This window comes from Oryx dammah, unplaced genomic scaffold (assembly GCF_014754425.2).
Source record: "Oryx dammah isolate SB20612 unplaced genomic scaffold, SCBI_Odam_1.1 HiC_scaffold_24, whole genome shotgun sequence".
NCBI lineage: Eukaryota > Metazoa > Chordata > Mammalia > Artiodactyla > Bovidae > Oryx > Oryx dammah.
In genome coordinates, this window is record NW_024070208.1 from 36345072 (window position 1) to 36371908 (window position 26837).

General features: G+C 41.6%; 1 protein-coding gene across 3 annotated transcripts in view; it reads left to right on the forward strand.

Moving 5' to 3' along the window:
- The first annotated feature begins 7988 nt into the window (after positions 1–7988).
- Positions 7989–26837, forward strand: part of CENPJ (centromere protein J) — a 34016-nt gene continuing 15167 nt past the window's right edge. The window contains exons 1-9 of one of the 3 annotated variants that reach the window (XM_040266845.1): positions 7989–8791; positions 9275–9398; positions 13033–13335; positions 14421–14532; positions 15442–15544; positions 15670–17317; positions 19445–19577; positions 22591–22756; positions 25128–25370. In XM_040266845.1, coding sequence (XP_040122779.1) covers positions 8348–8791; positions 9275–9398; positions 13033–13335; positions 14421–14532; positions 15442–15544; positions 15670–17317; positions 19445–19577; positions 22591–22756; positions 25128–25370 — 3276 coding nt within the window. In that variant the 5' untranslated portion in view covers positions 7989–8347. Of the gene's footprint in view, positions 8792–9274; positions 9399–10327; positions 10471–13032; positions 13336–14420; positions 14533–15441; positions 15545–15669; positions 17318–19444; positions 19578–22590; positions 22757–25127; positions 25371–26837 lie in introns of those variants that run through there. The other 2 variants (XM_040266843.1, XM_040266844.1) reach the window with 2 other exon arrangements.

Here is a 26837-nt window from a genome sequence, read left to right on the forward strand (position 1 = left end):
GGGTGAGGACTTCTCTAGACTCATCAAGTTATATGTATTATATATAGCTTTTTGTATGCTAGTCATATACTTCAGTATGGTGGTTTTTATTTTTTTTTTATTTTTTTTTATTTTTATTTTTTAAAGATTTATTTATTTATTGGCTTATGTACAGCTGTGTCAAGTCATAGCTGTGGCATGCAGGGCTCTTCCTTGGCACACAGGCTTCCCTCTAGTTAAGGCCCTAAGGGCTTATGTATGTGAGATCTTAGTTTCCTGACAGGGATTGAGCCCACATCCCCTACATTAGAAGGCGAATTCTTAACCAACCACTGGACCACTAGGGAACTCCCTAGACATATTCTTTTGATCTAACATTGTTGATAATTTTATGAAGCAGACACAGTTGTGTCCCAGTTTGCATGGGGGACTGGTTCCTAGACACCCATGGATACCAGAATCCCTGAATGCTCAAGTCCCTCATATAAAATGTATAGTGTTTGCATGTAACCTACTTAGATCCTCCCTATACTTGAAATCACCTCTATATTACTTATAATACCTAGTACATGTAAATGCTATGTAAATAATTATAGTGTTCAGGCCTACTCTTAGTTGCTCAGTTGTCTGACTCTTTGTGACCTCATGGACTGAAGCCCACCAGGCTTTTCTGTCCATGTAGTAAATAATTGTGGGTGCACAACAAATTCAAGTTTTGCTCTTTGGAAATTCGTGTAATTTTTTTCCCCTGCTTTTTCCAATCTCTGTTGAGTTGAATCCGCAGACGTGGAACCACAGTTGCGAGGGCCAAGTGTGTTATTATCATCCCCATTTTGCAGATGAGAACAGTTTCTGAGAATAGAACTCCTCTGATCCCAGGCTGCCTGACTCCAACGCATGGGCCATTAGCCATTATATTACAGTGCCCTCCTGCCTCCAGTGATGACATAAAAGATTGTATCAGAATGGATAATTTGTGGCTAAAATCCCTTGTGGGAGCACTTAGTCTGACTTTTCTCTACAGCAAGATTGATGCAATATTTTTCATTGTATCTGGCAGTTCCTCCCCTCTCCCTCTTCCACCTTGTGATGGATTTTAAGAACCTTTAAGCTTAGTGGGCACCTGGGCTACAGGTGAACATTTATATAACATTGATTTACTTTGCCAACAAAGGTCCATCTAGTCAAGGCTATGGTTTTTCCAGTAGTCATGTATGGATGTGAGAGTTGGACTGTGAAGAAAGCTGAGCACCAAAGAATTGATGCTTTTGAACTGTGATGTTGGAGAAGACTCTTGAGAGTCCCTTGGAATGCAAGGAGATCCAACCAGTCCATTCTAAAGGAGATCAGTCCTGGGTGTTCTTTGAAGGAATGATGCTAAAGCTGAAACTCCAGTACTTTGGCCACCTCATGAGAAGAGTTGACTCACTGGAAAAGACTCTGATGCTGGGAGGGATTGGGGGCAGGAGGAGAAGGGGACGACAGAGGATGAGATGGCTGGATGGCATCACCGACTCGATGCACATGAGTTTGAGTGAACTCCGGGAGATGGTGATGGACAGGGAGGCCTGGTGTGCTGCAGTTCATGAGGTCGCAAGGAGTCAGACACGACTGAGTGACTGAACTGAACTGAACTGACTGAAAAGTCAGTTAGACCTGAATGTAGTAAAAGACTAATTTATTCAACCAATAACCAACGTGATACTTAGACTGAATTAGAATAAAAATAGAGGAATAAAATATAGGCAAAAAAGTAGGAAATATTGTGACTATTTTAAAAAGATACACACCTGAAAAAAAAATAAGACTTTTGGGCAAGCTTTCAAGCCAAAGGACTATAATAAATGAGGATGAGCATTTGGTTCCTGTGTGGCATCTAGCTGTGTGACTTTGGAAGTCTTGGGCTTTGACTTCTTCATCCATAATTTAAAAAAGAAAAAAAAAAAAAGAAAACCATGATTTCAGAAAGAAGGACTATTTTTGAAGTAGCTAGCAAAACACTTTTGGGAAACCCAATTTTTATGAAGTGTCTTTAAAGTAATCTTTTAACAAATATATATGTATTTATTTATTTAGCTGCACCAGGTCTTGGTTGCAGTATGTGGATTCTTTTAGTTGTGGCATGAGAGATCTAGTTCCCTGACCAGGGATCAATCTGGGCTCCCTACAGATGGCATGGAGTCTTAGCCATTGGATCACCAGGGAAGTCCCTGCTTTTTTAAAATTATCTTTAACTCAGTGGCAGTGTAATAGGAAAGAACCTTTTCATAGTCTATACAAATTAATCACTAAAAAGATGTTGCCTACCAGCTTCAGAAAGTTCAGTCGCTCAGTTGTGTCTGACTCTGAGCAACCCCAAGGACTGCAGCATGCCAGGCTTCCCTGTCCATCACCAACTCCTTGCTAACCAACTCTTGCTCAAATTCATGTCCATCAAGTCAGTGAAGCCATCCAACCATCTCATCCTCTGTCATACCCTTCTCCTCCTACCTTTTATCATTCTCAGCATCAGGGTCTTTTCCAATGAGTCAGTTCTTCATATCAGTTGGCCAAAGTACTGGAGTTTCAGCTTCAGCATCAGTCCTTCCAATGAATATTCAGGACTGACTTCCTTTAGGATGGACTGGTTGACTCTCCTTGCAATCCAAGGGACTCTCGAGAGTCTTCTCCCACCACAGTTCAAAAGCATCAATTCTTTGGTGCTCAGCTTTCTTTATGGCCCAACTCTCACATCCATACATGACTACTGGCAAAAACCATAGCTCTGACTAGATGTTCCTTTGTTGGTAAAGTAATATCTCTGCTTTTTAATTTGCTGTCTACGTTGGTCAGTTTGTCTTTCAAGGAGCAAGCGTCTTTTAATTTCATGGCTGCAGTCACCATCTGCAGTGATTTTGGAGCCCAAGAAAATAGTCTGTCACTGTTTCCATTGTTTCCTCATCTATTTGCCATGAAGTGATGGGGCTGGATACCATGATCTTCGTTTTTTGAACGTTGAGTTTCAAACCAGTTTCTTCACTCTTTCACTTTCATCAAGAGGTTCTTCAGTTCCTCTTCGCTTTCTGCCATAAGGTTATTATCTGCAGATCTCTGCATCTGCACATCTGAGGTTATTGGTATTTCTACCGGCAATCTTGATTCCAGCTTGTGCTTCATCCAGCCCAGCATTTTGCATGATGTACTCTGCATACAGCCTTGATGTACTCCCTTCCCAACTTGGAACCAGTCCATTGTTCCATGTCCTGTTCTAACTATTGCTTCTTGACCTGCATAGCAGTTTCTCAGCAGGCAGTAAGGTGGTAAGTCTGGTATTCCCATCTCTTGAAGAATTTTCCACAGTTTGCTGTGATCCATACAGTCAAAGGCTTTGGTGTAGTCAATAAAGCAGAAGTAGATGTTTTTCTGGAGCTCTCTTGATTTTTCTATGATCCAACAGATGTTGGCAATTTGATCGCTGGTTCCTCTGCCTATCAGCTTAAATTGTACATAATGACTCATCTGTGGGAGCACTGCCTTCCAGGTAATTGGTATTAAGCTAAAATACCTTTGTTTAGCTAAAGTACCTTTCTTTTTGTACAACTCGTACCAAATATATATTTCCCCCGATTTCAAGCTCCCTGACTAGAAACATCCTTATTAGGCCCACCCCTGAATGACTGCAGGAAAGAAGAAATTAACATATCTCCTCCAGACGCTGAGGAGAACCAGGAGTAGGTGACTTTACCGCCTTGCCCTGCCTCTGGAGACTTTTAGTGCAAAAGAAGTCGGAAGTCTAACTCTGCCAACATGGTTCTTTAGGGGCCCAAGTATACCATTTTCTCTGTTTTCTGGGTTTTGGAATAGTTATCATTCCTTGCCCCAACAACTGTCTGTCCATTATTGCCCTATCCTGTCGTGCAGGGCCAACAGTAGGCGCTAGTTTGTTTTCTTATACCGGTTGTCACAAATGGCACTTCGTTTGATTTCTTTAAATATTTATAAACAGGCACAAAACCCAAGTTGTGTACACAATGCTACCTTGCATTGTTGAGTCCGCTTCTACGCAGCACTCTGCGATGGCAATTAAGAAAAGTTTTCGAACTTTGGACGCCAGTGTTCAAAATACATAGTTTCAACACTGCGCACACGGCCAATTACGCATTAGGCAGCAAAGACAAGCAATAAAGACAAGCAGTGAATTCATCACAAGGTTGTCTTTGCCATGAAATAGTGTGGCCGACCGCCCTTCCTTCCTTTACTCGGTCCCGCCTGGCAAAGACAACAAAAACCAAAGAAATCTTGGCAAAAAGTCTTCCTCCACCAATCAGAACAGCCGCAGCCTCATGTTTCCGGCGACGAGGAGACTCAATTCTCGTGAGAACGCCAGCGAAGCTTTCAAAGGCCAAGGGAGAGGGTCGATCGGACCCGGAAGTGTTCTGAAGCAACCATCTCCCCGCTGCTTAACCGCCCACTACTCCGGCCCCCACAGAATCATCATGCTGTGATTCATGGGATCCCAAAGAGTCGGAGACGACTGAGCGACTGAATTGAACTGAACTGAACTCCGGCCCCGAGCCCACGCCCGGGCGGAAGGTGCCTGGCCGCGAGCGCCCGCTAACGGGTGTCTACCGAACTTCTCTGGGAGTTGTAGTTTGCGTTTGTCCGACGGCGCGCTTGCGCAAGCGCAGAGGGGCCGAAGGAACTACACTTTCCAGGAGCCTTTGGGTCCGCGGGCGGAGCGGCGGCGGCAGTGGCGGGTGGTTTGTAAGTGCAGCTGCCTCCGCTCCGGCTCTGGCTTGAGGCCTGAGGCCCCCCGGCCTCCGAGCGGGACTTCTTGTGGGGAGGGACTTAAGGAGCTGGTTAGTTTGCCGTCCTGAATCCAAGCGGGCCGGCGGTGCGCGGAGGGACCGGCTCGGCCGGTGGGGGCGCGCCGTTCGTCGTGGAGGGGCCGTGCGGGGTGCCCTGTTCCGCGGTTATTCAAAGCTGTGGGTTTGAAAGATTTGCTGTGGGTCGGTGGGTTTCAATCACGTGTTCTTTGGGAGACCGGAAATTCACTTCCCTAAGCAACCAATTTGTTTTCAAGACCTGAGGGTGGGTTTGAATTGTTTGCATCTACGTTTTCTGCTTCGCGTTGCAGAGAATTTAACTCCTCCCCCGGTGCTTTAAAGAATGCTTGTGTGGCAGTTTTTGGAGGTCTTAAGGCTGTCTGTTTCAAACAGATTTTGATAATAGAAAATCCGAGTTCACATGCTGATAGTCCTAGGCATTTTGCTGAGTATGCTCCCTTTACCAAGGCCTTAGTATCAATAATAAATAACAGGTTATGGTGGAAAAACAGGATTTCTATGCATCATGCTGACATTAAATATACTTTCAGGATCATAGTAATGAAATTGACATGAAGCGGTGGAGGTTTCCTTTATAGGTGGAGGAAAGATGTATTACCCAAAGCGGGGTCCACCTGCTCACTGCTCAAAGCCAATAAAGAGGCAAGTTTTGTGGAAAGAAGACAGGACCTTCCCCACCACCCCCTCCATTAGGTGGATGGAGGCACCTACATGGAGAAACAGCACAGTCAGCTCTGAGAGTCATCTTGAAATCCGTCATGACGGTCCTCTGATTGGGGTCATCTTGATTGTTTTAAGTACAGTTAATCTTCAGTTTCAGAGTCAGTTCACATTTTCTCAAGGCCAGGTCTCAGAATTGTAGCAGCTGTGTCATGGCTAGTGTCTGGTTGGTCATCATGGAGTTAACTTCTTCCACCTGGTGGGAGTTTTAGTCTCTCCAAGATAGCTCATCCGAATGGCTCGCAATATTATCACTAACCCATGACAAGGAACTACAGGGCCTTTGATTTTGCTTAATGACTTAAGCTGTTACTGTTTTGTCCTGTTTGCTTTTCTTTGCTTCTGCTTTTCCTTACTTCTCTGATTGAACTTATTCTTTGGCTGAAGTTTTTCCACAGAAAACTTGGCAGGCTGAGGACGCCAGGGCAAGGACCACAGGGCCCTGTTCTGTTTCAGATGCAGACGTCTGAGTGCTGCATCACAATGGTGATGCCGTTTGTCAGTGCATCTAAACAAGTCTCGGAGGGAAAATGCACTTGTCAGTCTGGGAGGAAATTTTTCTAGCTTTTTTTTTAAAATAAAATTTGAGTATAGTTAATTTACAGTGTGTTTCAAGTGAATAGAAAAGTGATTCAGTTATATATACATACATATTCTTTTTCAGGTTGTTTTCCTTTCTAGGTTATTACAAGATAGTGTAGTTCCCTGTGCTATACTGTAGATCCTTGTTTACCTGTTTTATATGTAGTCGTGTGTATCTGTTAATCCTCAATTCAGTCGCTCAGTCGTGTCGAACTCTTTGTGACCCCATGGACTGCAGCACACCAGGCCTCCCGGTCCATCACCAACTCCCAGAGTATACTCAAACTCATGTCCATTGAGTCAGTGAGGCCATCTAACCATCTCATCCTCTGTTGGCCCCTTCTCCTCCCACCTTCAATCTTTCCCAGCATCAGGGTCTTTTCAAATGAGTCAGTTCTTCTCATCAGGTGGCCAAAGTATTGGAGTTTCAGCTTCAGCACTAGTCCTTCCGATAAATATTGAGGACTGATTTCCTTTAGGGTGGACTGGTTGGATCTCCTTACTGTCCAAGGGACTCTCAAGAGTCTTCTCTAACACCACAGTTCAGAAACATCAATTCTTTGGCACTCAGCTTTCTTTATAGTCCAACTCTCACATCCATATGTGACTACTGGAAAAACCATAGCTTTGACTAGATGTACCTTTGTTGGCAAAGTAGTGTCTTTGCTTTTTAATATGCTGTCTAGGTTGGTCATAACTTTTCTTCCAAGGAGCAAATGTCTTTCAATTTCATGGCTGCAGTCACCATCTGCAGTGATTTTGGAGCCCCCCAAGATAAAGTCTGTCACTGTTTCCTCTGTTTCCCCATCTATTTGGCATGAAGTGATGGGACCAGATGCCATGATCTTAGTTTTCTGAATGTTAAGTTTTAAGCCAACTTTTTCACTCTCCTCTTTCACTTTCATCAAGAGGCTCTTTCTGTTAATCCTGAACTTCTGTTCTCCTATCTGCTCTGGTAATCATAAGTGTTTTCTATGTCTGTCTGTTTCTGTTTTGTAAATAACTTGATTTGTATCATTTAAAAATATTCCACATATAAATGATAGCATTTAATCTCTGGATCCATCTATGTTGCTGCAAATGGCATTATTCCATTCTTTTTTTATGACTGAGTAATATTCAATTGTATATATAGACCACATCTGTATCCATTCATCTGTCAATGGACATTTAAGTTGCTTCCATGTCTTGGCTGTTGTGGTGCTGCTGTGAACATTGGGGTGCATGTATCTTTTTGAATTAGAGTTTTCTCTGAATATATGACCAGGAGTGGGATTGCTCCATCATATGGTAACACTGTTGTTAGTTTCTTTAAGGAACCTCCATTCTATTCTCCATAGTTGCTGCAGCAATTTACATTCCCACCAACAGTGTAGGATGGTTCACTTGGTAGGTTATGAACACAAAAACAAAATACCAGTAATAATGAGAGGAATGCCAAAATAGTGATGTCAGAGACCTCTAGGGATACAGATAAGAGACTGCCTCGTGGTCGGGAAGGGAGTTATAGGAAGAGGAGGAAGGGACAACAGGAGACGGTGCCAGATAAAGCCTTGGGGTGGTGGTGACTTGTTCTGGAACTAGGAGGAACACTGCTTCCCTGGTTGGGCAAAGAAGCAGTATTGGACTACAGTCAGAAGCATTGAAAGTGGTTAAAGTGGGTAGTAGTGGATATAGATAGTGACTTGTTTTTCTTTTGGTAATCAAATAACTTAGACGAGCTTTAACTCCCTTAGGTTTTTTGTTGTTGTGTTGTGCTCATTCGTGTCTGACTCTGTGGCTCCATGGACTCTGGCTTCTCTGTCCGTGGAATTTCCCAGGCAAACAATGGAGTGGGTTGCCATTTCCTCCTTCAGGGGATTTTTCCAGGGATCGAACCCAACTCTCATGCAAAGGCACATTCTTTGCCACTGCGCCACCAGGGAATCCTGCTCCCTTAGTTTTAGGTCTTTTGATTGATCATCATTTGTGTAAATTGATCCATAACTGATTGAATCAGAGGGAACTTTGATTTTTGATCCCCTCAGTGTGGATTTTTTAAGGACATTAAAAAAAATATGTAACTAATTCCTTGATTGCTTTGCTGAAGTCTTTTATATAAGAAATACTCAGTAGATTTTTGTGCTAGGTTGAGATTTGGGTAGAATAGCTTGTTTTCTGTCTTCTTTCTGCAGGTGTTGGAAATTAATAACTGTTCCGTCTTTTACATTATTTAAATACAGTACTGCCATTGGACCAAAATGTTTCTGATGCCAACCTCTTCAGAGTTAAACAGTGGGCAGAACTTCTTAACCCAGTGGATGGCGAATCCTTCTCGGGCTGGGGTCATATTAAATCGTGGATTTCCTATTTTAGAAGCAGAGGAAGAGAAGCCAGCAAATGTGAACTTTTCTACCAGCTTTCCTATTAAAGCTACAAAATTTTCAAATAGTTTAAGCTTTATAAGGGAAGAAGATTCACTTCATGAAGAACAGAAATTGGAGCCTAACAGCCCGTACAAGTTACAGTCAGATAAATCTGAACCACAGAGTCTCTTTCCTTTAACTAAAGAGGGGCCACAGCTAGTGGCACGTCACGATGTTCCTGGACAATGGGAAGATAGCAAAAATGGGTTTATCGCAGATCTTTTGAGTGAATTCAAAGAAGTGCCTTACAAAGACCCACTTGTTAAAAAGCTTGAACAGGTAAAATGGGGTTTGATCTGATATGTATGTGTATGATTGCACAGTTATTGCAGGTTTCTGTTTACAATGAAAAGTCATCTGTTCCAGGTCTTTGTTTATCTTTTACTCATAATATCATACTTTGTTTGAGGTGAAACATTAAGACATGATTGATATGTAAGATACAAGTATAGCACTTAACAATATCTTCCTACCTCATTTTGTAAAAACTAATTTAGAAATGACTGATCAAATATTAGTTGATTATAAATGGACTGATACCGATCCTACTTTAAGAATCAAAGGATTCATGTGATTTTTTTTTTTCTCTTTCTTAGTTGAGAGTTTAGAATTTTGGTGGCAGATTAAGTTACTTTGGGATCCCTCTTTGGAACTCTTTTTTAGAGAAGATATGAGGAAGGAGCTGGGAGGGATTAAGATTAATGTTAAGGAGCACAGGTCCTTAAAGAAATAGTAATTTTAATCAATTTTATGTCTAAAAAGCTGAAAGAAGAGCAACAGAAGAAGCAGGAGCAGCTGAAGAGGCGACAGCTCGAGCAGTTGCAGAGGCTCATGGGTGAGCAGGAGGAGCTACTCGCCTTGGTGTCTGGGCAGCAGACACGCCCAGGTATTATTTACTGTGAGGCCTTTGGTCAGTACAGTGGTAGGCAGTTATACCCATTTCCTGTTTTTAGTTGACAGATTATTCCTACCGTTTCTCTGTCATGTTGCCAACTCCAATTTCAAGCCAGACAGACAACTATGGAATGGTAGTGGTGTAATATAATACAGATGAGGGATCTGTGCCATTCTGGAACATATGTGCCCTACTTAAAGGCATTGACATTTATTTATAAAAAAAATTTTTTTAAAGACCCAACAGAATAAAGGGAGAAGGCAATGGCACCCCACTCCAGTACTCTTGCCTGGAAAATCCCATGGACGGAGGAGCCTGGTAGGCTGTAGTCCATGGGGTCGCTGAGGGTTGGACATGACTGAGTGACTTCACTTTCACTTTTCACTTTCATGCACTGGAGAAGGAAATGGCAACCCACTCCAGTGTTCTTGCCTGGAGAATCCCAGGGACGGGGGAGCCTGGTGGGCTGCCGTCTATGGGGTCACACAGAGTCGGACACAGCTGAAGTGACTTAGTAGTAGTAGTAACAGAATAAAAGATGCAGAGCTGAATTTGACCTGGGCTACTGAGGTACAACCCCTGCCTGATGAATGAAAAACTGAGCACATTCATAAAAGTGTGTATGTGTAGAAGCCATTCTGCTCCACTAACGAGCCATACCAGAAGTACTTTCTGGGGTAGTACAGGACAGCTTTTCTGTTGAATGCTAGATCAGTTAATAGAAACTATGATGTACTAATGGGGACGAGCAAGCAGTTGGAAGTTGATCTGGAGCAGTAGTTTTGAAAGTTCTTTGACCAGATTGCATAGTAACAAAAACATTTAAAATCATGACTCATAATTTCAGAGAAATTTCATGAATCAGTTCTTATTCACATGCCTGGCAGGTAGCAAGGACATTTCAAAATGGATTGTGTCCTGTGGTTTGAAAAACAGTGGTCAGGGGCAGTGTGCTTGCTACTTGGTGCTGCCTTTTAAGAGACACACTTTGCTGATTGAGTGGAGCACCTGTTCTGTTAAGAGGCTGTCCTGGACGTAGAGAATACAAAGAAGAAAGATCTTGGTCGGTGTGCATGCAGATGTGGCTGGGTGGTACCTTGGGCATGGTGGTAGCACTGGTGACAAGGAAGGCAGCAAATGAATGGCTCAGGAAATTTGGATGTTTATCTTAGACAATATAGAGAATATGGTGTATATGTGGAAATAACTGAGTGGTTCAGGGTTCCTTTATGGAGGACAGAAAAAAAATAATCACAATCACTTACATAATAGCCTGTGATAGTTTCCTGGGTAGAAATAGCATATGGTAGAGCAATAGGGAAGCAGATTTTAAAGTTACTAATGTGAGAAGTACCTCCATTGAGTTATGTAACAGTTGTTTTAGGACAGTTCTCAACATTTTTTGGTTTCAGAACCTCATAATACTCTTAAATTATTGAGGACTCCAAAGAGTTTGTATTATTATATGGGCTATAGCTATTGATATTTATTGTGTTAGAGATTAAAACTAAGAAATTTAAAAGCTAATTTCTTTAAAATAATTATGTGCTATAAATAACACTTCTAAACAAAAAAATTTTTCTAAAAAATAATTGAGAGGAATGGCATTGTTCATTGTTTTTGAAGATCTCTTAACTTTTGGCTTATAGAACTCAGTTGATTCTCATATCTACTTTCACGTTCCATCTCTTCATTTATGTTGTTTTGGTTGATGTATGTGAAAAAAAAAATCCAGCCTCACAAGGACATGTGATTGGAAAAAGGAGAAAGCTTTTTCAAATAATGTGGTTATTTCTTTGATATTCCACCAAACTTAACAAGTAGTCATTTCTTAGCTGTTATTCACAGTATGGAATCAATCATATTAATGAACTTTCTGTGCTCTGTTACATTAAAATACATTAAAGTATCTTGACATTTTGAATGGACTTTTCATCATCCATGGTTTGGTAAAATCATGCATTGGTTATTTGGAAAATAATAGTTCTCTGAGTGAGGTAGGTTCTAAAAATATTGCTATATTTCATTATAAAGTATAAAAATTTATATGTATTAATGCTACCACAGATCTCATCATAAAAGTCTTGAAATATAAAGCTTTCAAGCTCATGGTGATGGACATATTTTCCAACATTCTGATTTTTACTTGAAAGTTCATACTTTATCATTGGCAACAAATACCGTCAGTTTCCTTGAAATATCTGGCTCAGTTGTCTCATTTTTGAGAAAATGTTCTGCCAAGTACTGTGGTTTAAATCATCATAGTTCGTCATTCTTTCAAATAGAGATAATCCCTGAAAGATCAATTAGTTGAGCTTATGGCTGAAAAAATTTCACAGCCCATGGCTTAGTTTACAGCAGAAGTGATTTGTGCATACTTCTCATCTTGTCCTATAAAATATTCAGAAGACATGAACTGAAGAGTTAAAATTTAACTAAAAAATTAATATTTTTCCTGCTTGCTTTGTCTGGAACATTCTTCAGTAAAGCTGTTGTTAGTTTTTGAGCTGAGAGTGTGGTGGTGAGCACTGTGTTCTGGGTACTGGGTACTGCTGTTCTGCTTTTGAGTGAGGTCCCCAGGAAGTTCGCTGATAGTGCATGTGATCAGGGTACACGTCAGCACAGTGAAAAGGCAGATACTGTCTCAGTAGTTCTGAAGATGGCTTGGACGTTGGTGGATGCTCTGACAGTCTTGGAGACTGGGAGTGTACAGACCACACTTTGAGGACTGCTACTTTGGGATTTTGTTCTTCTGTCAGAGATGTCTTTAGGCTGAAGTGGGATGACCATTAGTGAAAAATATTTTAGATGGGAGAATATTGTTACTAAAGACGGCAGGTTGAATCTGATACTCAGTGAGGACCTACCTGACTTCCAGTTTTATTTGTGGGCTAGTGGAGAAGCAGAGGGTATAAGACATAATCTGGGAAAACAGGAGTAGTAAATTTCAAGGGGCTGGTACAGCAGGCAGGATAGCTAGTATTGCCATTTATTCTCTAAGAATTCTATCTTCGAGATACACAGAATTCTGTCTTCGAGATACACAGAAAGGGAATCTTCTGTCTATTGGGTGATTTCAAAAGCAGAGACTTAAGAAACAGAACAAGCAGAAAGTATTACAGGAAATTTAGGGACTACAGAAAAGTACAAAACAAAATCACCCATCATTCCACCACTGGAGGTCACCAGTATCTTAATGGGAACATAAAGAAAAAATGTTTTCAAGTGTTGTAATGCAGAGCAGTTATTGATAGTGAAGGAACAGTTCAGATTATTTGTAACTGTGCACCGGTGCTCTGCATTTAACTGTTTGTCACAGGGCTTAGAGTTGACAGCTCCAGGCAGTGCTCACGGATGGAGGATGAATAATGCCTTCCACAGTTAGGCAGGCTGCAGCTCTGGCGTTTGAACACTGCACGTGAGTTGTGGTGTAAATGCACTTTCAATCAAAAGCGTGCAAAAGTCACTTTAGACTCTTAAAATTTCATGACTTTGTTAAACAGTTTCCTAATAATGAGGGAAAAAAGTACTTTTCTCACTTTGGAGAAAACATAGGTGCCATTAAAAGGTAGAACAGAAAATGTTATAGAAAATCATCAGTTTTGTTGATTTTCTTAATTGTAAGGTTTAACTCCACTGCCTGATGACCAGAGCCAGAAAAAGTACAGACCTCCGGGAAATTCAACCACTGTAGAGAAAACCATGCCCTTCTTGCCATCATATATCTACCAAAATCAAAGCCAAGAAGAAAAACACCCTTCTAACATTTTATCCAGTGAACAAAACGACTTCTGTAGAACTACTCATCAGGATTTTGTTTTAACTTCAAGAAGTGGTGCTTCTCCCAGTGTGTTTTATGAGGCACAGTGTCAGGAAGCACTTGTGAAAAAAAATGATTTGAAGGAAGAAAACGATAACTATTCTAAAGGTGAGTTACTTATCTTTTTCTCTTCTATAGTTAATGGATAGTGTCACCTAGTTGTTCTAAGACCAAGAAAGTCCTGCATATTTTTCTCCTATTCGTGTCTTTTTTTGTCCTCCTAAATATTTGTCTATTTATTTATTTGGCTGCACTGGGTCTTAGTTGCAGCATGCAAACACTTAGTTGTAGCATGTGGGATCTAATTCCATAATCAGGTTTGAACCCGGACCTCCTGCATTGTGAGTGCAGAGTCTTAGCCACTGGACCTCCAGGGAAGTCCATGCTACGTCTTTAAATGAGAGATCCTAACTTCTGTACAGCCACTGAGCCTGGTTTGGACACAGAATTTGTCACTTTCCAGGAACAAGTTGCAGGATGACTCTTGCTGACTTCAGACGTTGTCGTGGTAGCATCCGGTCTTCAGAAAGGGAGGAAGCAATTTCTGCGTGGATCATTTTTCTCGAGAGCTTAGGAAAAGTTTGAAATCTATTTAAAAAGTGTGTGTTGGTGGTGGGGAATAGGATAGAAGATGTGACAGGTGAACAATAGATTAGTGATGGGACTTACTACTTGTAAGAGAAATCCCTCCAACCCCAACACCCTTACTGTATTGCTGTGTTCCCAGCACCCGGCACACTTCTGCCAGAGTGCTGGCTCTTAGTGTCTGCTTGTTCCAACCTCACCAAGCGCTCAAGGCATTTCTAGTGTAAAGTCCTGTTTCTGTGCTCACTCCCTGGCCTTTTTTTTCTTTCCATATTTTGTAATTATAGAGTGAGTATTGTGTAATAAATTATGTTCTTTTCCCACTCAATGTGAAAAGTGCTCATGGCACTTTCTGTAGCTTTTGAGTCTTTTATAATTTAGAAAATTTCTCCCCCTTAACATTAACTTTTTGAAGGATGTTGTGTTTTAATTAGGGTTTTTTAGTTTTCTTTATCATATTAAAGAAGTCCTTGAGTGTTTTAAAATCTTTGGTATACATTGTTTACCTAAATTTTTTTTTTAAGCATGGTAACTTGTAAAATTCTCACATTTTAAGTCTTTAATCTGCTTTTTTTACTGAACTAAATTGCTCCTAATTTTTGTTCTAGGAGAAGGTATTTTACCATGTTTGGAGAAAATGGCGGAACAGATTCAGGAAGGGAACGATACGAACTTAAAAAAAATTGGTGATTCCTCAGAAGTGGTTAATATTGAAGAAAGGTATCATTTGCGTTGAAAGGAATTTAATGAGTCATTATTATTGGTACTTTCTTTGTTTGAAAGATCCATAGTTTTCTTGTTTTTGCTTGGACGTGCTTTTAAGTATAGGATTGAAGATCCAGCTTATTCCATATTGTTAGCAACAGTAAGAGGTTGGGAAGATAATCAGTTAAAGTAGCCTTGACATTGTATTGGGAGAATCTAGCAGTTTTTTCCAGGAAAGGCAATGGCACCCCACTCCAGTACTCTTGCCTGGAAAATCTCATGGATGGAGGAGCCTAGTGGGCTGCAGTCCATGGGGTTGCTAAGAGTCAGACACGACTGAAGCGACTTAGCAGCAGCAGCAGTTTTTTCATCTAAGGGAAATACCTGGATAAAACTAATATTCTCTCAAATAGGTAAATCCTGTTTTGGAGAAGAGAAAGATCATATATTGGAGTTTCACATATGCTATCACTTATAAATAATAATTGAGTGTGGTTATAGAATTTTAAGTTTATTTTTATATCAAAGAAAATATCAATAGTGAGGTTATTATTTTCTTAAATATTTTAGTATATGTTTGGAATGCTGAATGACTTGTTAATATTATTAAGGATCTTAAAGAATATTTATTTAATGAACTATTCTTGGAAAGATATCTTAGTTATATAATGAATATGCTACTTTAAAAGTTAATCTGAGGTCAGTAGGTAGACTTCAGAGGAGCTTTTTCAAATCACATATAGAGACATGTATTTCTGTATTTGGGAGATGGAATGGAATTGTAGATTTTAATAGATGCTCAAATGGAATTTGTGATGTTGGAAAAGGTTAGTTCTTAGTTAGAGGTGTCTATCAGCCACACTAAGTGTAAAGTATTCACCACATCATGGTTTGCATGTTACATAACTTTATTTTTATGATTAGGCCTATTAAAGCTGCTATTAGAGAAAGGAAACAAACTTTTGAAGACTACTTAGAGGAACAGATTCGGTTGGAAGAACTAGAACTGCAACAAAAACAGCTAAAGGTTAGCATTTCTACTATTTTGATCCAGTTATCTAAGGCTTTAGAGATTTGTTTATAATTTGCTTAAAAAATAGCTTTGAGATTACTTGGCTATCCAGAATTAATTCAAATATTCTTTTATTTTAGGAAGCAGAAGGATCTTTGCTTATCAAAGCAAAACCAAAACAACCATTCTTAAAACGAGGAGAAGGTTTAGCCAGATTTACTAATGCTAAATCTAAGTTTCAGAAGGGGAGAGAAAGTAACCTAGTCACCACTCAGAGCATTTCAGAGGACCAACCTGTGTTTAAATCAGATAAACAACAATTCCAGCGGAAAACTGCTCTTATAAATAAAGAAATCTGTACAGAGAACCTTCCTGTTAAAAAGAACAGTAAAGTCAGAACCAAGTGTCGTTCTCTCACACTCAGTCAGAAGCCAAAAGTGCTTAAGAGTAATAGTAGGAAAAGTCTCTCTCCATCAGGATTGAAAATGCCAGCAGAGAAGAAATGTGATGGGCAATTTAGAGAGCAGATCAGTTTAGGAAAAAAAGTGGAATCTAATAATAAAGAAAATGTACCTGAGTGTACAAAACCTTGCGATGTTGGTTGCACAATCTGGAATAAGGCACGCAGTAAAGACAGACTTCCCATTTCCACAGGACTCATCAGCTGTATGGCTTCTCAGAACCCAGCAAGTGAAACTTTGAAAGGGTCAGAATCTTCTCTTGATGATTCTCTTCAGAAAAAGTTAGAGAATTGGGAACGAGAAAAGGAAAAGGAAAATTTTGAATTAGATGAGTTTTTGTTTTTAGAAAAAGCTGCTGATGAAATATCATTCTCTAGTAACTCCTCATTTGTACTGAAGATCTTAGAGAGGGACCAGCAGAACTGCAGAGGTCGCCGGCTATCTTCTACCCCTGTCAAAAGTGTGCGGGAAGAGAAGACAGCAACACCAGGTTCTGTTAGTCAGCATAACCAAAACGAGGATCCAGACAGTGCCCAGTGTAGAAGCAAGGCTGAGTGCGAGGTTGCTCCCAGACAGCTTGATTCAGTGTTCTCACGTGGAGGATTGTGGGCACCGTCCTGTGAAGTCAGGAAGAGAGTGTACCAAATGAATCCTTCTGAAAGGCAGACCAGGTGGAGTGCAGGCGATGGTGAAGGTGTTACAGACAGTGATAATAGCACCGATTTGGAGGAACAGCTTGACGTCACTATAAAGCCATCATCTGAGGGTAAGGAAAGGAGTTCCAGCAGCAGAGAAGATAGTCCGCAAGTCTGTGATGGTAAGGGACCTTTTCGGGACACCACGACTCAAGATGAAGAGAAAAGGAGAGATGTTGATTTAGATTTGTCTGATAAGGATTATAGCAGTGATGATTCTCTCATTATAGAAAGCTTGAAAAATAAAGTTTCTGATTCCTCCGGAAGACACTCATCTATAAGTGTGAATAAAATTGACTTTGATGATGAAAGAACTTGGACTGACCTTGAAGATAATGCCTTTAAACATGATGGTGTTCTTGGGAATGAAGCCATTTATGGGACTCCCCAGACAACCTGCCCTAGCAAGAGTGAAATGTGTGTACTGGACAAAACGATAAAAAGGAAGGTCATGCCAGTCAAGAAGGGAGAAGACTTGGGCAAATCCAGCAGGGGCCCAAGCCCTCCTCCTACCTCAGATCTGATGATGGAATTCTTTCCTTCTCTGAAATCGAAGTCAAAGTCACACTCAAAGTCACACTCATGCTCAGGAAGGGATCCCAAGTTAAACACAAGTCAAGACCACCCACCTGGTATGTCAGAGTATTGTAATGAAATGTTGTAAGTTTAAATTTATTTTATCAGTATGTTGTCAGAATGTTTCTTAAAATCTTAATCTTTCTAGATGCTCAGTAGATACCTAGTAGGTGTTTGTTAAGGATTGATTTCTTTCATGAGCCTGAATAATGTAATAGTCACACACACGTGTGTGTGTGCACACACTAGTATAAGCGATTTGGAAGAATTGTGATTGCAGATTTTTTCAGATTTTAACCTGTGTCTTATTGCCAAGGCTTTAAAATTAATTACTGTAAGGTGAGATAACGTTTAAGTTTCTTTAATAACCCAGGGGGCTGTTGGGCTTCCCTCATAGCTTAGTTGGTAAAGAATCTGCCTGCAATGCAGGAGACCGGGGTTCGAATCCTGGGTCCCCTGGAGAAGGAAATGGCAATCCACTCCAATATGCTTGCCTGGAAAATCCCATGGACAGAGGAGCCTGGCAGGCTACAGTCCATGGGGTCATAAGAGTAGGACACGATTTAGTGACTAAACCACCACCAACAACCAAGGAATACCCAACTTGTGGTTGGTGTTACTGTGTTACCTCCACTTGTGCACATCATTTTAAATCAGTTTTTTTAATGGTCTCATGCATTAACTTGCTAAATATGAAGAAGAAATAGACTAAAATCCAAGTTTCCTCTCTTCCCCAGCCCCAGACCTGGGCTCCTAGAGACACCAGCTTTCCCATTTCATTTGTGTATTCTACCAATATTCCATGCATATGAAAGTGTATGTGTGAATGTGTATATAATTTGCCTTTCTACACAAATGTAAACACTCTTTGTATATACTGCTCTGCTCCTTGCTTGTAATACATTTTGAAGCTTGTGGTGATACACATCTGTCTTATTCCATTTCATGGCTGTGAAGTATTTAGTTGATGGGATGGACTTTCTAAACTTATATTGAAAACCAGTTTTCCGTTCTTTTATGTATATTATAAACTCGAATGTCTAGCAAAGCATGGGTGCTTTAAAATATAAGCTATTTTTAAAAATTGTATTTTTTGCAGGAAGGCTGGAAGCTTAAAGTATGGAAGCAAAAGTGTTTATAACTAGACTATCCTAAGGTATAGTATAGTATAGTGAAGTCGCTCAGTCGTGTCTGACTCTTTGTGACCCCATGGACTGTAGCCTACCAGGCTCCTCTGTCCATGGGATTTTCCAGGTAATAGTCCTGGAGTGGATTGCTATTTCCTTCTCCAGGGGATCTTCCCAACCCAGGGACTGAACCTGGGTCTACCACATTGTAGACAGACGCTTTACTGTCTGAGCCACCAGGGAAGTCAGTCCTAAGGTAACTGATGTATTTCTTTACATTCGTTTTTCCTATGTATTTTTAATATGGTAGAGACATATAATTGGCCTTATCCTTTTTGACCAGATGTATGCAGTGCTGTGGCCATATCATTAAAACTGTTTGTGCACTTTAAAGAAAAAAATGGTTGCAGAGAATATTAATGTAGCATAATTTTATTTAGTAGTTTCATGTTGAACATTTCAGTTTTTCACTATTAGAAATAACACTGCAATGCACATTTTTGTGTAGAATGACTTGTATGATTTTATAAGTTCATTCTTTAACTAGATTTTTAGAAGTGGATCAGAGAGGAGATACATGTATTCCAGTTTTGTGATATAAATCAAGGTTATTTTCCAAATGGGTGGTTGAAGGACGAAAGTATAGGCTATTCTGTTAAGTAGCAAATTTGATGTGGAAAAGGTCTTATATTTCTTTTATTGGTGGGGGGTAAACTTTGATTTTGGTGTTGATTAGTGCATTCTTGTGAATGCTTATTCATGTTCTTAAGCTGTTTATGTATATTTGTTCAAAAATTTATTTGAATGACTTTTAAAATATATGATGTTAATTTGTCATCAGATTGTTTTTTTGAGGTAGAATGATTTGATTCTTCAAGTTTAGATTGCCCCATCTGCAAAGTTAGGCCGTTGTAAATTTTTTTTAGAAGTATTGTTCCTAATGCTTTTTAATAATACAGGTATTGAGAATATCTTCGGCTCTTAGTGTAATAGCTAGCTGGTGTTGTGCTGCTAAAAGCTTTTTGTGAAGTTCAGTATTTGTGGTTTATCTTCTAGGTGGCAATGCTCGATCTCAACTTTTGAGAGAGAAAATTATTGAATTGGAAACAGAAATAGAAAAATTTAAAGCTGAGAACGCATCTTTAGCTAAACTTCGCATTGAACGAGAAAGTGCCTTGGAAAAACTCAGGTAAGTTGGGGGAAATGTACAGTGATCCAGTTATATCTTTAAGATTATATCTAAACTATTTGAAACAATTCCTGTTAATCTAGCAAGAGAAGGAAATGAAATACATACCACAAAAGAATTTAATAAATTTAGATAAAATGACCTATTGTGGTCAAAGATGTGTCAAAAGGGGAATTCTCTTAGTGATGAGGTCATAAACTGAAGTTTGACAAGCAGTTTGGAACTGTGAATCCAAGCGCCACCTTGGCCAGTGTATTACGTTCTAGGGCTGCTGTGACATAATGCACACAAATTGGGTGGCGTAAAACAACACAAATTTATTTTCTCACATTTCTGGAGACTGAAAGCCTGAAGTCGGGCATCAGCAGGGCTGTGCTTTCTCTTCTGTCTTCTCTTGGTTTCTAGTGATCCTTGGCCTTGCTTGGGTTGCAGCTGAACATGGGGTTGTTTCTGCCTCTGGGTTATTGAGAATAGTGCTGAGGAGCCACCATGCTGTTCCACAGGGGCTACGCCAGTTATATTGTGTTCATCTGCACGAGCCAGCTCTGCATCCTGGGGATCAGTCATGGTGTGTTAATGCCTTTACTGTGCTGTTGAATTTGGTTTGATAGTTGTTTTTTTTTTTGAGTTTTACACCCTTATTCATCAGGGACATTAGCTTATAGTTTTCTTTCCTTGTGTTTTTGTCTGCCTTTGGTATGAGAGTGTAAACTAGCTTCACAGAATGAGTTTGGAGATTGGGACTAATCCTTCTTTGAGTGTTTGGTGGGACTCACCTGTGAAGCCACCTGTCCTGGGCTTTCCTTTTGTGGGAAGTTTTTGATGACTGATTCAGTCCTCTTATTTGTTATTGGTCTGTTCAGGCTTTCTCTTCCTGTTGGGTCAGTTTTGGTAGGTTGTATGTTTCTAGGAATTTGTCAATTTCTTCTGAGTTATCCAGTGTTTTGGAATCTAATTGTTCATGTGTGGCCCTTTTTATTTCTGAGGTATCTGTTAAGGCCTGTATTTCTCTTTTTTTCTTAGTCTGACTAGGGGTTTGTTTCCCCTAATGCGTGTGTCATTCATTTAGTCACATCACATAAGTCCTGTAGGCTTTCTTCACTCCTTTTCATTCTTTTCCCTTTTTTTCCCTCTGACTGGGTATCTTCAAGTCACCAGCCTGTGCAGTCACAGATGTTTTTCTTCTGCTTGAGTGCTGTTGAAGTTCTCTGTTGCATTTGTCGCTTCATTTCTTTTATTCTTCAGCTCTAGAATTTCTTTCTTTCTTTTTTAAATAATTTGTTTGTTCTTGTTTTGTTTCACATGTTTTTTCCCTGATTTCATTGAGTCGTTTATCTGTGTCCCTTGTAGCTTGCTGAGCTTCATAAAACAATTAATTTGTGTTCTTTGTCAGGTGGTTTGTAGATCTCCATTTCTTTGGGCTGGTTACTGAAGCTTTCTTAACAGTTTCCTTTGGTGGTCTCATGTTTACCTGATTCTTACCGATCTGTGTAAACTTGTGTGGATGTCCTTGTATTTGAAGGAACAAATACCTGCTCCTGTCTCTAGAGGCTGTTTCTGGCAGGTAAAGACCTTGTCCTGCTGGACTCCTGGACTGATGGGTACCTCCAGGATCATGGTGGGATTGTAGCTGGTTCACTGTGCTGGATCCACAGTGAAGGGATTCACCATTTGATAGGCCTGTCACCAGTGTTGCAGTCAGCTGTGGTTCCTGCCAGATCCCCAGTGGACAGAACTGCTTCTTGGACTGCAGTCAGGCAGGACTGAAGCTATGTCAATGGGCTGCCTCCTGGACCACTGCTGGGTCTGTAACGGGAGGTGTGTTTCCAGAGGTCAGCACAGGTGTGGCTCCTGCCAGGTTCCTCAGCATCTTTCTACTGGGCCTCCGGTCCGGCAGGACTGCCTCCGTACCCAGAGCAGGGTTAGAGCTGGGTCACCGGGTTGTGTCAGGATCTGTAGGCAGGACCATGGTCTGTGGGTCTGCTTCCGGGGGCATGGGTGGGCATGGCTCCTCCTGCCTCCTTTGGCAGTGGGGCTGTGTGTAGTGCAGTCAGTTCGCCATTTGGTAGGTCTGCGTGGACCTGCATTCTCAAAGTGCTGTCCTTGATCTCAGGCTTCATCAGGGTTTCTTAGTTACCTCCCAGGGTCCTTGAGTTCCCACAAAAGCCTCGAGTTCCCACTTTTGTCTGTAGATGCTGGTCAGATTGTCGTTTGTGTGGGAGCATGTGAGCCGGGACCCCTTATTCCACAGTCCTGCTGTTGTCGCGCCGTGTGCTCTCAGCACAGCATCCAGAAAGACCCTGGGTTATGACAGCCCCAGACCAATGTGCTGCTGTGCTCAACAGCAGAGTCCTCACTGTGGTCCCAGAGACCATGACGTTTATTGGTTCCCCCAGCCCCACCATGTTTTTGACATTCTCTCCTACTGTTCTGTCTCTTTAGCCACACTGGCCTCCTGGCTGGTCTTTGAACACTGAGTCATGTTCGTACCCTGGGGCTTTTGCACATGGAGTTTCCTTTTCCTGGAATACTCTGTCCAGATATCTTCATGACTGATCTCTTCCGGTCCCTCAGATTTCACTTCACGTACTATCTCAGCAAGATGATTCCATCTGTAATTCCAGTCCCCTGACCTCCATATTTTCTAACCTCATTCTTTGCTTTATTCTTAACATTTCTAGTGTTCCATATATTTTACTTGTTTATCTTTATTGTCCTCTGTTGCTCCCACTAGAATGTAAGAAGCTTTGTAAGACTAAGGATTTTATTTTTTTCACTGTGGTTTCTCCAGTTCTTAGCATAGTGCCTGAGTCATAGTAGGTTCCCAGAAAATGCTTGATGAGAGGGGCTTTACTGAATTGATTGTTATTTCACTACTGTTGATTGAAGGTGGAGTCACCGAAACCAGCAGCTTCTCCATTCCAGGCTGTCACTGGGGCTTCATTTTGTACCACGTGTGGATTATGATATTGAGGTGGTCTCCTTAGATGATAATGTGGTTTGGTCATTTTAGGAAAGAAATTGCTGACTTTGAACAACAGAAAGCAAAAGAATTGGCTCGAATAGAGGAGTTTAAAAAGGAAGAAATGAGGAAGTTACAAAAGGAACGCAAAGTTTTTGAAAAGTATTCTACAGTTGCAAGAACTTTTCCAGATAAAAAGGAACGTGAAGAAATACAAGTATGTCAGTTATTTTTATCATATTCATAACTTATTAAAGACGGCAGTCTTGTAAGAATTTTACAATTACTTGTGTCAAAGAGAAATTGGGTATCAATGTATTAATCATCCATTGACTCAGCAGATAATTGGAGATACCAGAAATACCTTCTGTAGTCACGGCTTTTCATTTAAATTTTTATTAAATTTTTTACTCTTTGGCTATGCCATGGGGATCTTAGTTCCCCAACCAGGGATCGAACCCTCGCCCCCTCCATCTTAACCACTGGACCTCCAGAGAAGTCCTGTACTCTTGACTTGTGAAGAATAAAATATGTCAGTTCTTTTTTTACTAAAGACTTCCCCAGAAAAGACTATGATAATGACATGGATAAATTCAAAACATTGATTTTGAATTCCTTTTAACTTTACTGAGGAATAATTGAAATATATAGCTATGCTTCCCCGATAGCTCAGCTGGTAAAGAATCCGCCTGCAATGAGGGAGACCTGGGTTCGATCCCTGGGTTGGGAAGATCCCCTGGAGGAGGGAAAGGCTACCCCCTCCAGTATTCTGGCCTGGAGAATTCCATGGACTGTATAGTCTACAGGGTCACAAAGAGTCGGACACGACTGAGCGACTTTCACTCACTTCACTCATAGCTCTGTGTTTAAAAGTATACTGTGTGATGATTTGATGCACATATACATTGTAGAATAATTACCAAGGTCAAGTTATCTCTGAGTGAGTGGGTGTGGAGAAAGCCGAAGATCTGCTCTGAGCAACTGTCTGGTGCACAGTGCAACCTTGTTAACCAGTCACTGAGCTGTACCAAAGCCCCTCAGAACTTACACTCTTCTTACAGCTCAAAGTTCATGTCCTTTGACCTCCCTTGCTCCATTTCGCCTCCCTCCAGTTCCCGGAAACCAGCATTCTGCTCTTGGAAGTCAGCTTTCCCCCCCCTAAAATTCTGTGTGTAAGTGATACTATATAGTATTTGTCTGCTGCTGCTAAGTTGCGTCAGTTGTGTCCGACTCTGTGTGACCCCATAGATGGCAGCCCACCAGGCTCTGCCATTCCTGGGACTCTGCAGGCAAGAACATGAGTGGGTTGCCATTTCCTTCTCCAGTGCATGAAAGTGAAAAGTGAAAGTGAAGTCGCTCAGTCATGTCCGACTCTTAGCGACCCCATAGACTGCAGCCTGCCAGGCTCCTCTGTCCATGGGATTTTCCACACAAGAGTACTGGAGTAGGTCACCAGTGCCTTCTCCGATAGTGTTTGTCTATTTTTGGTTTATTTGGCTTTGGATTCTTAAATTATTTAGATTAATGAGTTACCATTTTAGTAGAATAGTTTATTTTCCCACATGATAACAGTGGTTACCAGTTAGAAATTGCTCACTTGTTGGTTGCACCCCACCATTTTATAAATAGGAAGTTCAGGGAGGTAATGACCTTGCTTCATGTGTTTTCATGGCGCAGAACTGGGATATGAGCCTTGACCTCAACTGGGCCCTGAGTCTGTCTCTCTGACATCGAACCCTGGGAAGGGCCTTGACCTCACCTGGGTCCAGCCTCTGTCTGTCTCTGAAGTCACACCTGGGAAGGGCCCCTGAGCCCTGTTCTCCCCCTGTTGCCTTTGCTGCTCTGTTGACTGCTGTGAGGCTGTAAGAGGGCGGGTGGGTGTCCAGGCCCATATGTGTTCACGAGGTGGTGGGCCTCCTCATTCACACCTCAGTCGGGAGTGAGCTTGTGGGTGGTGGCGATGCTTTCTTGATTTGGCTTCCCTCTGCTCTCAGTCACTCCCCATAATTTGTGCCTATGTGGGTGCAGGTGGCTGATTTCTGTTTGTACAGTTGCAGGTAGCTTCCTCAGACATCTCCAGGAGTTTCTTCACTTAGTCATTCAGTGCATCTGAAACAAGTCATTTTCTCAGACCCAGTTTCAGTCTCAGGAATTTCAGATAGACCCAGTTTCAGGGCTGGGAGTTCTGATTTCATTTATTCCCTTTGTCACCGCTCTTCCTTCAGTTAGTCATGGATTCCTGTTACTGTTTTCTTCACCAGATAACCCCACTTGTCTCTTTCTATTTCAGTTAATATCTTAGATTAGATCTCAGTTACCACATGGCTCCTATGTGGTGTCTGACACTCTCCCCCGCCCCGTCCCCCCACCATCTCCTGGAATTTTGTTGATGGTATGAGGTGAGACTCCAGCTTGAACGTCGTTCATTTTCCTGAGGAACCCGATGTTTCTGAAATGTGATTCGCTGAGTCTTCCCTTTTCTGTTCTTTGTGCTGGGCTAGTGATCCTGGTTTGTTGATGTGTTGTCTCTTCTGTTGCATTGTTTTAATTCTAGTAATGGTGTTTTGTGTTTTCTTTTTTTTGGTAAGGCTTTGAAGCGGCAGGTATCTGATTTACAGGAAGATCTGAAAAGAAAGGAAGCAAAGTGGTCTAGTACACATGGCCGTCTTAGAAGCCAGATAGAAATGTTGGTCAGAGAGAACACAGACCTCCGGGAGGAAATAAAAGTGATGGAAAGGTTCCGACTAGATGCGTGGAAGAAAGCAGAAGCCACAGAGAGCAGCGCCAGGATGGGTCAGTGTGTGACCTCCTCAAAGAAAGATGGGTTCTTGGTAGGTTTGTCACCTTGTCTCTGTTGTCATTTAGTCTCTCAGTCGTGTCTGACTCTGTGCGACCCCGTGGACTGTAGCCCACCAGGCTCCTCTGTCCGTGGGATTCTCCGGGCGAGAATACTGGAGTGGGTGGCCATTTCCTCCTTCAGGGGATCTTCCTGACCCAGGGGTCGAACTGCGTCTCCTGTGTTACAGGCAGATTCTTTCCCTCTGAGCCTCCAGGGAAGCCTCTGTCACCCTGGGGAGATGCTGAATATTTGGGGAGTTGGATTCATAGAAAGATATAGAGGGTGGGTGCCAGGGCTGGAGGAGGGGAGGAGGAGGAGCTGCTGTTTCCTGGGTACAGACTCAGTTTTGTGAGGTAAGAGCTCTGGAGATGGTGGTGCAACTGCACAGCAGTGTGAGTGTACTTAAACACTGAACTGCCTTGAGAAGGTTGAGATGGTAGTTCTTTGTGTATTTCACCACAGTTAAATTCTTCTTTTTGCATTGTAAAGATTTCAAACTCATTTTTATGATTCTTTAAAACCACTGTACCATGAAGGAAGTCCCACTTTTAATCTTTTTTTAAAAAACTTTTTGTTTATTTATTTATGGCTGTGCTGGGTCTCTGTTGCTGTGCACGGGCTTTCTCCAGTTGCAGCGAGTGGGGGCTCCTCTAGTTGTGTGGGCTGATTGCAGCGGCTTCTCTTGTGGCGCATGGGCTCAGGGCGTGCAGGCCCAGCAGCTGCAGCCTGAGGGCTCAGTGGTTGTGGCTCAGTGGGCTCAGTTGCTCTGTGGCGTGTGAAGTCTTCCCAGACCAGAGGTCAAACCTGTTTTCCCTTGCATTGGCACATGGATTCTTAACCACTGGACCATCAGGGAAGTCCTTCATTTTGATAATTCTTGTAGAGGAATTATAACACAATAGGCAGGTAAACTCAGTTAAAACAGGGTAAGTAAATTTTCTGCAGAGATCCTTTTTTGTGTGTGCATATGATCCTTTTGAATCAATTGTTGGTTTTTTTTACTCATCTATATTCACAGCTGTGATGTGCGGACACTGAGGCACTGGAGATCAAGCAGTGAACAAAACAGACTTCTTGTCCTCTTGGAACTTGTATTCCAGTGGTGGGAGAAAGATGAGTGTTGGACATGGTGTGTGAGGTTGTGATGAGGACTAAGGAGAAAAAGCAAGGAGGCGGGATACCTGTTGGGAGAGGGTGTTGCAGTTTTCTGTCCAGCATCTGGGGAAAGCCCTCCTGAGAAAGCGAGGTTTGAACAACAGCCAGGAGAGGGTGCGCTGAGCCAGGATAAGACGGTTTGGGAGTCCCGAGCCAGAGGAGCCCTGTGGCTTGTGTGGCTGGAGCAGAGTCCATCCTGGGGAACAGAGCAGGGTGTGACATTGGAGATGGGCTTGGAGTGGCTGGTGCAGCCTTCCTTAGGCCTTAATCACTTCCCAGAGTGCTGCCTTTTCTTCTGAGTGAG